General features: G+C 38.1%; 1 protein-coding gene across 5 annotated transcripts in view; it reads left to right on the plus strand.

The window, feature by feature from the left end:
• LOC143025532 (phospholipid phosphatase 1-like) overlaps positions 1-15,569 on the plus strand; it is a 282,504-nt gene that overhangs the window by 256,603 nt on the left and 10,332 nt on the right. For 3 of the 5 annotated variants that reach the window (XM_076185356.1, XM_076185359.1, XM_076185358.1), the window contains 2 exons: positions 9,414-9,565; positions 14,857-15,078. In XM_076185356.1, coding sequence (XP_076041471.1) covers positions 9,414-9,565; positions 14,857-15,078 — 374 coding nt within the window. Of the gene's footprint in view, positions 1-9,086; positions 9,107-9,413; positions 9,566-14,856; positions 15,079-15,569 lie in introns of those variants that run through there. The other 2 variants (XM_076185360.1, XM_076185355.1) reach the window with 2 other exon arrangements.

Genomic DNA, 15,569 nt, shown 5'->3' on the forward strand with positions numbered 1-15,569 from the left:
GGCAGTGAGAGGAAGGTGGGCAGAGTATTTTAGGGAGTTGCTAAATGTGAAGGAGGATAGGGAGGAAAAGGTAGTTGCAGTGGGAAGGGCTAAGAAAATGAGAGTGATGAGTGAGGAAAATGGAGGAGAAATAGGGAAGGATGAAGTGAAAGCAGCTGTTAAGATGATGAGAGCAGGTAAGTCACCTGGGTTGGATGGATGCCATGCAGAATGTCTGAAGAAAGAAGGTACAGTTTGTTTAAGAGAGGGTAGAGTGCCGGAGGACTGGAGGAGTGCCTTTATAGTTCCGCTTTACAGGGGAAACGGGAACAAGTGTGAGTGTAGTAGTTTCAGAGGGATCAGCTTGTTGAGTGTAGTTGGGAAGGCTTATGGGAGGGTCTTGATTGAGAGGGTTAGGAGAGGAACAGAGGGATTATTTGGTGAGGAACAGTGTGGGTTTAGGACAGGTAGGGGTTGTGTAGATCAGATTTTTGTGGTAAGACAGATATGTGAGAAAGCCATAGGAAAAGGTAAGGATGTTTTTTTTTTTTTTTTTTTTTTTTAATCTGGAAAAGGCTTACAACAGGGTAGACAGGAAGGCACTGTGGTAGGTACTGGTATGGGATAGGAGGAAAGCTGTTAAGAGCAGTCAAGAGTTTTTACGAGAGTAGTAGAGCTTGTGTTAGGATTAGAAATGGAGAGAGTGAATCTTTTGAGGTAAAGGTAGGACTTTGTCAGTGATGTGTTATGTTGCCCTGGCTGTTCAATCTATACATGGATGGGGTGGTGCAAAAGGTAAATGCAAGGGTACTGGGTCAGGGGTTGGAGAGGATTAAAGAAAATGGAGAAAAGTGGGAAATAAGCCAGCTGTTGTTTGCTGACGACACTGCGCTTGTAGCGGGATCAGAGGAGGGATTGAGGAAGTTAGTGACACAGTTTGAGAAGGTGTGTGAAAGAAGGAAGCTGAAGATGAATGTGGGTAAAAGTAAGGTGATGAGATGTACAAGGGGAGAGAGTAACAGCAGGCTGGAAGTGAGCATTAAGGGTGAGAGACTGGAGGAAGTGGATAGTTTTAGATACTTGGGTGCGAATGTGGCAGGGAAGGGAGGAGTGGGGGTGGAGGTAGAGTGTAGATTGAGAGAAGTGAGTAAATTCCTTGGTGGATTAAAAAGTGTAATGAGAAATAGACATCTGGGAATGGATGCTAAGAGGAAGTTATATGAAGGAGTGTTTGTGCCAATAGCACTGTACGGGGCAGAAACATGGAATATAAGAGAGGAAGAGAGATGTAGTTTGAATGTGTTTGAGATGAAATGTCTGAGAAGTATGATAGGGGTTATTAGGCTGAATAGTGAGAAATGAGGAGGAAAACAGATGGAAAGGGAGTTGGGAGATAGGGTTGATGAAAGAGTATTGGGATGGTTTGGACACATGGAAAGAATGAATGAAGAAAGATTAGTAAAAGAGGTGTGGAAGGCAGAGTTGGAAGGAGTGAATGTGAGGGGGTGTCCTAGGATGAGATGGATGGATGGGGTGAAAGGGGCATTACAAAAGAGAGGAATGTCTGTTGAGGAAGGATGGGAGAGGACAGAAGATAGGGGTGAATGGAGAAGGGTTGTGTATGGATGATGCTGTGATGCATGAGGGGGAGTGGGTGGGGGATGGGGTGTGAGGAAGTATGTATGAGAAAAATTTGATGCAGCCCGAAGGGATTTCTCCCAGTCTTCTTTTCTGCATGAGGGGGATGGAGAGGGGAGGTCGCCAAATTTATGAAGCGGCCTTGCTGTGGATGTGCTGTGTCTTGCAACACCTCTTCTGACCCAGAGTAGTGGACAGGATGCAGGGATGACCCATCATCCAGAAGGTGCCAAGATAAGAGGGAGGGAGGAGGGTGGAGAGGAGCAGAATATGTAGGGAATAGAATGGGTGGGAGTGGTTTCTATGCCTTTTTCTTTTCGGCTACCCCCTGTGTAAGGGGGAAAAGCCTTTTGTATATGTATGTATGTATTTCTTCGTCTACGTATGTAAATGCCACTTTGATTGTTCTTATTAAATGATAGGTTCCTCCAAAAATTTTGTTGATATGTTTCTCAGGGGACATATTATTCATAATAATGACTCCCAGGTCCTCATTTTCTACTAGTTTAATTTCTTCCTCTCCTAGTTTATATGATCCCACTACAGTAAGTCCTCATTATACGGTACATATGGGTTCCTGAAAACCTTATCGCAAATTGAAATTACCATATACCGAACCCATTATAACATGTAATAATAGGATATGGCAGACGTACCTTCTCCCTGCTTTTTTCTCTTCAAAATATATAGCGGATACCGTATCTGTGAATTTTTCTTACCATAAATAGAATTGAGGGTAGTAATTACCAAATACCTTAACTCTGAATTTACCGGATAAAGAATCACTGTATAAGGAGGACTCACTGTATTCTTTTTTTGCTTCTTCCAAATTCCATGATACTACACTTCTTAATATTGAATTCCATCTCCCACTTCATACTCCATTCCCATACTTTATTGAGATCACTCTGCAGCGACTCACAATCTTCTACAGTGTTCACTTTTTTCAACAATTTTGCATTGTCTGCAAAGAAGCTCATATAACTTTCAGTTCCTTTATCCATATCATTGATATATATGGCAAACATTATTGGGGCCAGAACGGTTCCTAGTGGAATTCTAATCACTTCATCCAAATTAGAATGTTTGTCTCTTTTCACCACTCTCATTTTTCTTTCATGCAAGAAGTCTTCTGTCCACTCCAGCAGTTTGCCCTGTATTCCTTCTTCAGTTTCTAATTTCTTTAGCAATTTGTTATGTGGCACCTTATCAAAAGCTTTTTTCAGTTCTAGAAAGGCACAATCAGCCCATCCATCTCTTTCTTGTATTACATCTTTAGCCTTGAATAGAAGCACATTAAGTTTGTGAAGCATGACCGTCCTTGTTTAAATCCAAACTGCCTTGGATTTAGTGATATGATATGGTTTAACATCACAAACTCCTCCTAATGAAGGCTAGGGTGGAATTTAATGAACCATGCCCTTGGTTTAACTTCGCTGTTGGTAGCATTCGAACCGCCATCCCCTCGACCTTCGCTGCAAGTAGCGACACCCTAACCCACTCAGCCAGCAAGCTTCCTTGGATTTAGTACGTTGTTTTTTTCCAAATGCCTTACCCATCTAATTTTGATAATTCTGTCACAAATTTTAGCTAACGTACTTGAAAGAGAAACCGATCTATAGTTAGTAGAGTCTTCCTTGTTTCCCCCTTTATATATTGGTACTATATTTGCTCTTTTCCAATCTTCTGGAACTTTTCTTTCTTTCAATGAACTTATTAGACTATGTATTTTGTTTGTTTATTCGTGCATTCTCTCAAAATCCAGTTTGCCATTTCATCTGGTCCATGCGATTTTCTGACATCGAGATTACTCAAGTGATTCATTATCTCTTTCCTTGTTACTTTTATCTCTTTCATAGGGGGGACTTTATCCTCCCACAATTTTATTTTTACATGAAAGCCTGTACTGTAATCTACTTTTCAACATAATTACGGAATCATCTGACCTTGCTTAAATTTGTTTGTGAGTACAGGTAAACGTCGACTTACGATGGCATTAGGTTTCGATAGATCCATCGTAAGACGATTTCATCGTAAGTCGATCCCCAATTTGTGTATCACTGTTCCGTGGTCACTGTACCTAGCCTACCTGTATATTAACCACCAGAGATACTGAATATAGCCTATCAAACATGTACAGTAGTTTATTTAATTATTTCTATCCTTTTTACCATATTCAAACACTATAATATGTATTTTCAGTACGGCTTAAATCTCGCGGGCAGCAGCCAATGCCAGCCGTACGACGTGTCGTAATAATACTCGCATCATAAAATATAGTCACCGCTTATATCGATCGTTCTCTCTTTCACCCGCGAATTTTGAAAACCACAGAGAATGGGATTCAGTGCACATTTGAGAGAATGTAAAAACACAGGGGCGACTACAATAAATATAATCAAGACGCCGATATGGCAGCCTCGCGAATCCACTTGCTCCTCATGACGCCTACGTGTGCGGCACCGTATGGAAGGGGTTAAATATATCATATCGTCGTCGTCGTCGTCATCGTAAAGTCGAACAATCGTAAGTCGCGGCCATCGTAAGTCGACGTTTACCTGTATTTGAAATGCCTCTTCCGATTGAGAATGTTGCCGACTGTGAAATATGTGCTGTGATTTGTTTTCTACTGCTAAAGTCGTGAAAGCAGCTGAAATTCATCGTCAGATCAGTGAAGTGTATGGAGAAAGCATTTTGAGTGATGGGATGGTGCGGAAATGGGTGAGAGCTTTTAAAGATGGCCATACAAATGTGCATGCTGAGGAATGAAGTGGACGACCTTAACTCATTGCTGATGGTTTGGTGCACATTTGTACAGCCATCTTTAACCTCTTTACTCCGGGGCACATCGCACATCTGGCAGCATTAGCTGCCTGATGTGCGATGTTGTGTCATAATAATTGCATTATAAAAAATAAAGTCAGTTCTCAATCGTTCGTTCTCTTTCACCCGTGTATTTTGATAACCATAGAAAATTGATGAAGCCAGTTTAGAGAGAATGGAGATTACGTAGGTACGACTACAATAAATATAATCAAGATGCCGACGTCGGCACCATCGAGTACCCACTTGCTCCTCATGCCGCCTATGTAGGCGTCACCGTATGGAAGTGGTTAAAAGCTCTCACCCATTTCTGCATCATCCCATCACTCATAATGTTTTCTCCATACACTTCACTGATCTGATGATGAATTTCAGCCACTTTCACGACTTTAGTGATAAGAAAACGAATCACAGCGTGTTTTTCACAGTCGGCAGCATTCTCAATTGGAGGAGGCACTTCAAATACTCACAAACTTAAACACAGTCAGATGATTCCGTAATTATGTTGAAAAGTAGATTACACTACAGGCTTTCATGTAAAAATAAAATTGTTATGAAAAAGTCTACTTGTTTAATTTTTATTTCGAAACGGTTCTTGCTTAAAAAACACGCCTCGTATATATATATATTAATATATATATATATATATATATATACATACATATATGTACAACACTGAATGGGTCCCAGTGAACAGATATACCTTTTTATCAACCACAGTACATTAATTGTAAGCCATCAACATCGAGAGATTCACGGAGGCCAACATGCAGAAATTGAAATGTGGTACAAGGACTTGAACCCAGGCTAGCACTTCTCACGTGCTAGCCTGGGTTTGAGTCCTTGGCCATACCATGTTTCAATTTCTGCATGTTGGCCTCCGTGAGTCTCTCGATGTTGATGGCTTAGAATAAAAGTGTAGTGGTTGATAAAGTGCCGTATCAACTTGTACATTGGCCACCATTGAGCTCCATTCCTGTCTGTACATGGCTCTTCTTAACAAGATGGCATTTGTTATATATGTTATAATATGTGTATATATATATATATATATATTCATATATATATGTATATATATATATACACACACATGTGTATACATATATATATATATATGTATATGTATATAAGTACCAAGAAGAAATAAGAACACATGTGCATAAAGTGCTGGTATAACAAAAGGTGTAGTGAGGCTAAAGGTAAAAGGGACAAAGCCTGGAAAAGATGGAAAAAGACAAAAAAATGAAATGACCAAATGGCAAATACAGGTAAACGTCGACTTACGATGGCATTAGGTTTCGATAGAGCCATCGTAAGACGATTTCATCGTAAGTCGATCCCCAATTTGTGTATCACTGTTCCGTGGTCACTGTAACTAGACTTCCTGTTTATTAACCACCAGAGATACTGAATATAGCCTATTAAACATGTACAGTAGTTTATTTAATTATTTTCATCCTTTTTACCATATTCAAACACTATAATATGTATTTTCAGTACGGACCTTAAATCTCGCGGGCAGCAGCCAATGCCAGCCGTACGACGTGACGTAATAATACTCGCATCATAAAATATAGTCACCGCTTATATCGATCGTTCTCTCTTTCACCCGCGAATTTTGAAAACCACAGAGAATGGGATTTAGGGCACATTTGAGAGAATGTAAAAACACAGGGGCGACTACAATAAATATAATCAAGACGCCGATATGGCAGCGTCGCGAATCCACTTGCTCCTCATGACGCCTACGTGTGCGGCACCGTATGGAAGGGGTTAAATTATCATATCGTCGTCGTCGTCGTCGTCATCGTAAAGTCGAACAATCGTAAGTCGCGGCCATCGTAAGTCGACGTTTACCTGTATACATCAAAGAAATGAATATGTAAAAATATGCAGGGAAGAAAAAAGAAACTTTGAAAAGGACATAATTGAAAAATGCGAAGACCAATCTAAACTATTCTACAGGTATGTAAATGACAAACTAAAAAATGAACATGAAATAGTGAAACTGCATGAAGGAAATAATGAATAATAGACAACATAGAAACTGCTGAAATTATTATCAAATATTTTAAATCTGTATTCACAATTGAAAGTTCACCAAATTGGGAGGAAGGACAGAGTCTGACACCCCCCCCCACCATGAAAGAAATAACAGTGACAGAAAGAAATAAAGGACCAAATAAAAATCCTTGACATCAAAAAGTCACACAGGCTGGATGGAATTGCAAGTTGGATATTGAAGGAATGTATAGATGAACTAATGGACAAAATACACAAGATAATTGATTTCTCATTCAAAGAAGGAAAAGTACCACAAGATTGGAAAAATGCAAATGTTGTACCAATATACAAAGGAGGGGACAAAGAAAATCCAACCAACTGTAGACCAGTCTCCCTTATACGTATGATGGCAAAAATATACAAAAAAGTTATCAAAATAAATGGACTAAACATTTGGAAGAGGATAATATACTAAATCCAAAATAATTTGGATTTAGACACGGAAGATCATGTGCCACAAACTTGATATGCTTTTACTCAAGGGTAATAGAAATAATACAAGAAAGGGATGGATGGGCAGATTGTGCCTTCTTAGATTTACAAAAAGCATTTGACAAAGTACCACACAAAAAAGCTACTAAAAAAAATTGAAACAATAATAGGTGGGGTACAAGGAAAGTTATTGGAATGGATGAAAGATTTCTTGAACAGAAGAAAAATGAGGGTGGTACTGAGAGACAAGAACTCAACATGAGAAGAAATGATAAGTGGAGTCCCACAAGGTTCTGTACTGGCTCCGATGTATGCCATATATATATAAATGACATGGATGAAGGTGTGGAATGTTATATGAACTTCTTTGCAGATGATGCAAAACTACTAAAGAGAGTAAGTAAAGAGGAAGATTATAAATCACTTTAAAAAAGACCTGAACAAAGTCTGGGAATGGAGTTAGAAGTGTGAAATGAATTTCAACATATGGTATAATGGAATTTGGAAAAAGCAAAAATAGAGTATCGAGACAATAAAAAATTGGTACAAAGGAGGTTAAAAAAGTCAGTTGGAAAGTAACCTAGTTGTAACTATCAGCAATGACATGGCACCAGACAAACATATCAACAAAATAGTCAGAGAAACTTTCAATTTACTAAGATCAATGAAAGTGGCCTTTGATTACCTGGATGAAGAAATGGTAAAGAAAATATTAGTTACATTGATAAGACCAAGATTGGAGTACACTGTGACACTGTGGACACCCAGTACCAAAAAGAACATAAAGAAATTAGAAAGAATTCAAAGAACAACAACAAGGATGGCACCAAGGCTCTCCAAATTGACATATGAATTAAGATTGGACAAACTTGAACTACCAACCCTGGAACAAAGAAGAGAAAGAGTAGATCTACTACCCATCTACAGTATTATGAATGTGATGGAAGTCCTTGATAGAGATGATTTACTAAAGTGTGATAAAAAAAAAATAAAAAAAAGTAAAGTTACAGAAGAGATCTGAAAAAGAATAGCTTCCCACACAGAGTGGTAGATCTGGAGCATACCGAATGAGGAAACAGTGAGTGAAAAAACTGTACAAGAATTTAAGATCAAACTGGATGCTGAAAGATACACAAGCAGGTCACCATGAGCATAGCTCTCTCCCCGTAAAATACAACTAGGTAAATTAAAATACACACACATGTGTGTGTATATGGGATTGAAGAGAAAAAGGGGCTCTGATTAACCCATTCAACTCATTCATGCCAGCTGCTTGTTGTGTAGATACGAAAAACCGGATATGGTAGTGTACTTTATAAAACACCTATACATATGTATAGTTTTTTCCTCTGTAGTCATGAGAGACATTGAAATGCTTTCATATTCTTCATGCTAGCCCTTGCTATAAACAATTATTTTTTTTTTTTAGATTTCAAAGTAAGTCCTTTTTTCATCATGTCATCTGAGGTTAAAGGGCTAAGAGGATAGAAAAATGTGACAGAGATCTCTTGTTCAGGGATAAGAGCATTAAGGGGATATGGTTGTCTGAAGGATGTGAAAAAAATAGCACCCCATACAAGTGTGTAAATTCCTAGAATAGCTATAACCATACATAAATTTAAAACAAGGCAATTGGAGGTTTAAGAGCTAGGACCCCATGAGCTTAGTTTCCCGTATAATACAGCTTAGTGAATATGTACATATATATACATACATATACATACATGCCTACATATATCAAAAGACCATCTTAGTACCTGGGGATGAAGGTTGCCTTGTACCCCACCACATGGTTTGGGACAGAAGCAATGTAGGAGCACCAAATTTATTAATCATATTATATTTCAGAGTCCTTCCAGAAGTTTGGAAGGGTATAATTTTATTATGAAGTATTTTGTTATATCTCTTAATTCAAGATAATTCTAGGTATTTTTAGTTGAAGTTTGATATTTTGGGGTTTTGTTGTTGTAGTCTTTAATTCATGGAAGAGGAAAGAGTAGAAGCTACTGACAAATGATTAGGTTAATTTTGAAATTGATATTAATCTGTCGGCTAGAAATCCACCTATTTTTGTCATTGGCTGTACAGTATAAAACTTTAAAGATGAAATTCTGACATTTATTTTTATATGTAGCTTAGACGAATCATCAGGTCTTGGACTGGTGTTGAGGTAAAAGTTAATGAAGTTTTAAGCATGAATGAAAAAATAATTATTGGCTGATTTGATATATTGTTTAAAGATGATTGGGTTAAAGATTGATGATGTTCATCTTTTCACATTCTTCCAAAACTGTATTAGGTGACAAGTATTGATCTAACTATAATGTTATTTTGTGTATGGTTTGTGGTTTTAAGGAGCATGAAACTAAACTGAAAGAAGCTGAAACAGCGACTACTGCATGGGGAAGGCAGACATTAGATAGAATTTATATACAGGGGTATTTATGATTTTTTCCTCTGTCCCATCTGTTTTGCAGTGGCCTTCCCTATCCTTCTGTTCTTTCTGTTGGGCAAGCCATTTGAACGCGGTTTACACTGTGACGACGAAAGCCTGATGTACCCATACAAGGACTCCACTATTAGCTCATTGGTTCTGTATGTTGTGGGCACATTCCTTCCTGTTGTAGCGGTAAGTTAGATGGACCCAAATATTCTACCCTGGTATTACTTAATGACACTCATTTATTGCTCATAAGGTAAGCCTGGCCAGGACAAATATTGTGCTTTGTTGAGAATATATAGAAGCAAGTTAATATAGAACATTTGCTTAATTAGATATTTTCTTCAATCAATTAGAAAAGTAGTGATGTAGACAGTGGAGCACTTCATTTTCTTTGCTGTCATCAATGGATACATTGTTCCATGCCAACAATTCAGAGAAGTTCTTAATGCATATTTTGAGATGAAAATAATTATATTGCTCATTAGAGTTAAAGAATTTTACTTTGTTGTACAACTTTAGGAACAGAAAAGTAGCTGGTAAGCTAAATCTCTAGAGTAAAGGATGTAAATTACAAGAATAAAGAATGTTGGCACTTACCTGTAAGTAAAAGTTATGTCAAGGAAATAGTTATTTATTCTGAAGCAAAGTTTATTTCATGTGTAAGTTTGCCCCATATGTGTTGGCCAAAAAATCAGAGATATCCATTATATTGCGTGTAAAATTCTTGCCTGGTGTTTTAAAAACAACAGATCAACTGAGTTAAGGTGTTGTCTTGTATGTGAAAATCAGAATGAGGAAATATTTTTGTGTTAGACTGTGATGTGCTTTCACTCTTATAATTGTTTTTCAAGAATTACTGTATCATGAAGAGGTAGACATTTAGTGAAAAATTATATAAAAAAAAAAAAAAGGCAAGTAAGTGCATTGAGTTCAGAATAGTTATGAGGTCAGGATTCAGACAGCAGAAGTAAAAGCTCATCATAGTATAGAGATGTACCACACATAACTGTGCATCTACAACATTTAGGAACACAAAAATATTGACAGTACATTTGGGCTTCCATGGATATGGAGAAGGTGAGGTGTATGATGGGGTTGACAGAGAGGCATTTTGGGTTGTGTTGTGGATGTGTGGGATAAAGGGAAGTCTGTTCAAGGTAGTCAAAATTGTCTATATAAATAGTATAGTTGTTACAAGGGTCAGGAGTAGAGAAATTTAATATTTTGAGGTGAAGGTGGGGCTGGATAAGGGCAGTGTGGTGTTGCCATGGTTCAACATGTATATGGATGGAGTGGTAAGGAAGTAAATGTGAAAGTGATAGGCAGGGTTTGGAGTTGGTGAGTTAAAGTGCAGGGAGGTGGGAGGTGAGCCAGTTGTTGTTTGCAGATGATGCTGTACTCATGGCTGAGTTTGGTGGAATTTGAGAGTATGTGAAAAGTAGAAAGTGAAAATTAATATGAATAGGTGTAAGGTAATGAAGTGAACAAGGAGTGATGATGATGGTGGATTGGAGGTGGGTTTGAAGGATTAGAAATTGGAGGAAGTGGAGAGCTTTCAATATTTTGGTTTTGCATATAGCAGTAAGTGGAATGGAGGTGGTGAGTGGAATGGAGGTGGAGGCAATCATAGAATGAAGGAGGCAAGTAAATGTCTTGGTGGAATGGAAAATGTTGTAAGAGGAATTTGAGGATGAATTTAATCAGAAGGTTATGTAAGTGATTATGGCCATGGTACTGTTTGGTATGGAAAGTTGGAACTTGAAGAGGAAAGAAGGAAGAGCCTAAATGTGTTTGAGAAGTATGACATGTTATGAGGCTGGATAGGGTGAGAATTCTGGGGATGGAACTGAGAGCAGAGGATAAGAGAGTTGTTAGAGGTGGTTTGGGCAAATTAAAAGAATTAGTGAAGAAAAGCTAGCAAAAAGAGTGTGGAAAGCAAAAATTGATGGAGTGAACGTGAAAGACAATGAATGAGGTGGATGGAGAGAGATTGTACTAGATGCAAGAGGAATGGCTGTCAAACAAGGAAGAGAGTGTGCCAGAGATAGGAATGAAAGCAGAGTGGTGGTAAGCAGATGAAGAAATGATACAGCTGAAAAGAATGTTCTTGTCCTCATAAATGTTTTGGGTAGAGGTGGTGTGTGTGTGTGTGTGTGGGGTGCCTTATAATGAAGCATTTGGGGTAAATTAGATCTAACTATTGAACTATGTTTTGGAAGCAGTGTCTTGTATTGCCATTGACCTGAGTTGTGTGACCCATCATCCTTGAGGTGCTAGATGAAAGGGGTGATGAATGGGTGTTGGGTAGGTGTATAGTTTGACTCAATCACCCCCTTATATAAAGGGGAAAAGGCCTTGTGGTTTGTGTGATTAAATAATTTTTTTTATTGTATAGAGAAATGAAAAGCTGATGAAACTATACATGAGAATAATAGGACTGCAACATATTTGTTAGTGCTGTCAAACTTATATGTATATCACATTACATAACCACAGGTTGCAGTGTGAAGCAAAAAATCTGTAGCATACTACTCATTTCAGAGCATATTTCCAGTGCCTCTCAAACACAAAACCACATATATGCATCACAAAACTGTCCAAATGATCCTGTGCAATAACACAAGCACCCCTTGACACCTTGCAGAAGTACTCTCCAATACACCCAAGTTACACTAGCTTCCCTTCAAACAGGTCACCTGTTAATATTGAAGTAGTATCAATACAGAAATGGATGGGCTCCAGAAACCACATGTCTTAGATGCACTGATCAAACACAAGACATTGAACATATAATCTTATATTCCCCAGCATGCACATAGTAAAGGAAGCAATAAAATATTTCTTAACAAGATGTGAGTGCTAAGCTAGGCACTCATTGAATACTGTAGGTCTTAGCATGAGATACCTAAAGCTGAAATCTTAAAACTTTAAAAGTATTTTATATCAAACACAGAACCAGTGATAACTTCAATTACTTTCATAATTATAATTTAATGTTTTATGACTCAAGACTGTAGAGAAACTATTGAAAATAGGCTAAGCCACAGTAATGTGTCATATGAACAGCATATCATCACAGAATACAGAGAACACTAGCTTATATTGGCCTGCACTAACTCACTCCAAACAACTCTAGAAAATCTATTCACTATGTGACCAATGGGCTGAACTGGAGGCTGTAACTGGTTTCCTAGTGGCCATGGGTCTATAAGTGTTTGCTTGTTCCATTCTCCCCAATTAATTGTACATCAATCTTATGCTCTCAACTTCTAGATACCACCTTAACCTTACTCTTGGACTTTGTTTCCTCCAGCATAGAGAAAACAGCATCCTACAGACCAATCTCAGGTCTGCTATATCCAAACTAATAGAAAGACTTGGACTTATGACAGATACCAGCTTGGTGGTCTTGTAAAATAGATGTCAGAGAAAATCATCCCGTAACTCTCACTTTCAAAACCTGTCAACCCCCTCACCTTATGAAGGTGAGAGGACATCATTGAAAGGGATGAAAGCTGGCACAATATCTGGATTGAATGGGTGTTATGTGGAATATCTGGCAAAATGTGGAGTAGTTATAGTGGAATGGCTGGTGAGATTGTTTAGTATGTGTTCAAGGAAAGGAAATGTACTGTACTTGGGAAATGGAGGAGTGCAAGTAGAAATCCACTATACAAGGAGAACAGGGATAAATATGGTTGAGTCAGTAAGGTGTGTGGGAGGATGTTAATTGAAAGGGAGTATTATGGGATTAGGAGAAGAAAAAATATATAGATCAAGTATTTGCCGTAAGATATATGGAAGTTTTTGGCAAAGGGTTTCTTGGACTTTCATGAATTAGGAGAAAGCATATGATAAGGATGGCAGAGAGACATTGTGGAGTGTGTCACAGATGTTTGGGGTAGAGGGAAGTCTGTTGATGGTGGTAAATTTTTGCATGAGTAGTAGAGCTTGTGCAAGGGTTGGGTGGTGACAGTAAATGAATTGAGATAAAGGTTGGGTCATATCAGTTTTGTGTGATGTCGCAATGGTTGTTCAACATGTGGTGAGGGAAGTAAACACAAGTGTGCTAGGCTGAGTTTTGGTGTTGGTAAGTGGGAATGGAGTGAAGTAGAGAGTGAGCCAGTTATTGTTTGCAGATGACATTGTTCTTATCTCATTGTGAAGAGAAACAGAAGCAGTTTATGACAGGTTTTGAAAGTATGTAATAGAAAGTTAAGAGTAAATGTAAACAAATATAAGGTGATGAGATGTACAAAGAATGATGTTAGTGGTAGGTTGGATCCAAGTTTGAAGGGAGCTGGAATAATTGGCGAGTTTTAGATATTTGCAGTTGTTTGTGGCATTGGATGGAGGGGAGGTTATGGAGTGAATTATACAATAGAGAAAGTAAATATCTGGCCGGAATGAAAAGTGTTATGAGAAATAGGTATCTGGGGACAAATGCAAATAGAATTTTTTTTAGAGTGATTATTAACACAGGACTGTATGGAACAGGGACTCAATCTCTATGTGAGCCAGAAAGAGCCTGAACATGTTTGAGAAATATGGTATGTATTATGAGGATGGGTAGTGAGAAATGTGGAAGTGAGGCAAAGTGTGGGTGGAAAGAGAGTTGTTAAAAAGGGTAAATTGAACATTGCTGAGGTAATAGAGGCATATGGAAACAATGAGCTATGTAAGACTAGCATAAAGTAGGGAAAGTAGAAGTGGATTGAGTGAACTTACGAGGAAGATTAAGAATTTAATAAGTGAGAGTGAAGGGAGCAATGGATGTATGAGGAATGTCTGTTGAGCAGGGAAGAGAGAGAGCTGAAGATAGGAGTAAATGGAGAGAGAAAATGAATGAATTATTGCCTGAAGAGATGTTCTCATCTACTTCATAGATTTTTTAAATGGATGAGGATTGGGGTCATCACGTAATGAAGTAGTAAACGTAAACCAGCTCTGCCTGTCAGGCCCTGCTGTGAAGGTGCTGTGTCTTGCTGAGCAGTTTGAGGGATGGGGGGATAGGGATGACATTCATTCACAAGGTACTATGATGGGAGGGGTGATGAATTTGTTTGGATAAGTGTGTAGTGGGTATATGCTTTGATCTGGCCACATCTTTTATAAGAGAATAAAGACCATTTGGTATGTATATGTACAAGAATTTGAATTGGCTGAGATGTCTGTAATACAAGAGTAGTACAAGAATTTAAATTCTGTTGACAGTAGTAAGGTGACACCCAATACAGGTTTTATTCTAGTTATACTAGGCAATTTTATTTGCTTCAAGGGACATTATGATAGTAAAGGAGACTTGTTATTTGTATTAAATGGCAGACTCATTATTACAGGAAGTGAATATATACAAAATAGTAAGTATAAAGCAAGAATGTTTTCAGCAAACTTACCATTTTGTAAATGTGAGGTTGATATTATGTCTCAGTTATGTTTTAACGTAACATCTTGCTTGAAACCTACTTCTGTTGCAGATGGGTATTGTGGAACTAACCAGAGTACAAAGAGAGAATATTGGGAAGCGTATAATCATGTGCAAGAGAGAAGTCCATCCCTGGTTTTGGGCAATGCACACCACTATTGGCCCATTTCTGTTTGCATGTGCTTGCTCACAGCTGCTTACAGACATTGCCAAGTACTCTGTAGGACGTTTGAGGCCACACTTCTGGGATATCTGTAAACCAGATATGTCTCAGGTGAGCTGAAATTTTGATCAAAATATTTTGAATTGTAGATTGCTCCAAAATTGCATCATGGCTGTTTAAATTATATAGTATAGCAAAGTAGCTGAGTTGAGAGTTAAGTGGTGGCTAGCCAAGATTTGTTTAGATGAAATAATGGAACTGTGACCAGAAAGGACTTCTTCCAGTACCCTACTCATCCTTTTGGTAGTTACTGGATAATGATTGTATATAATTCACTAAGTTTTGCTGGAAAAGTGTAGAAAAGTAGGACACTCTTGAATCTTTTCTTGTATTAATAAAAATTGTGATTTGTTTACCAATACCTAAGATTCCTTTTGACTCCCCTCTCAGCTATTGGAACTCATAGGCCAGATTGCTTTGGTTGCATCAAAATGTCTTTCGGGATATTTCTTTCACCTTATAGACATGTAAGATAAGTACCAATGATATGATCACCATACCAAGAAAGCTATAAGAAAAATAGTGACTGCATGAGGAGGAAT

The sequence above is a fragment of the Oratosquilla oratoria genome, chromosome 5 (genome assembly GCF_046742065.1).
Source record: "Oratosquilla oratoria isolate Oo_2021 chromosome 5, ASM4674206v1, whole genome shotgun sequence".
Taxonomy (NCBI): domain Eukaryota; kingdom Metazoa; phylum Arthropoda; class Malacostraca; order Stomatopoda; family Squillidae; genus Oratosquilla; species Oratosquilla oratoria.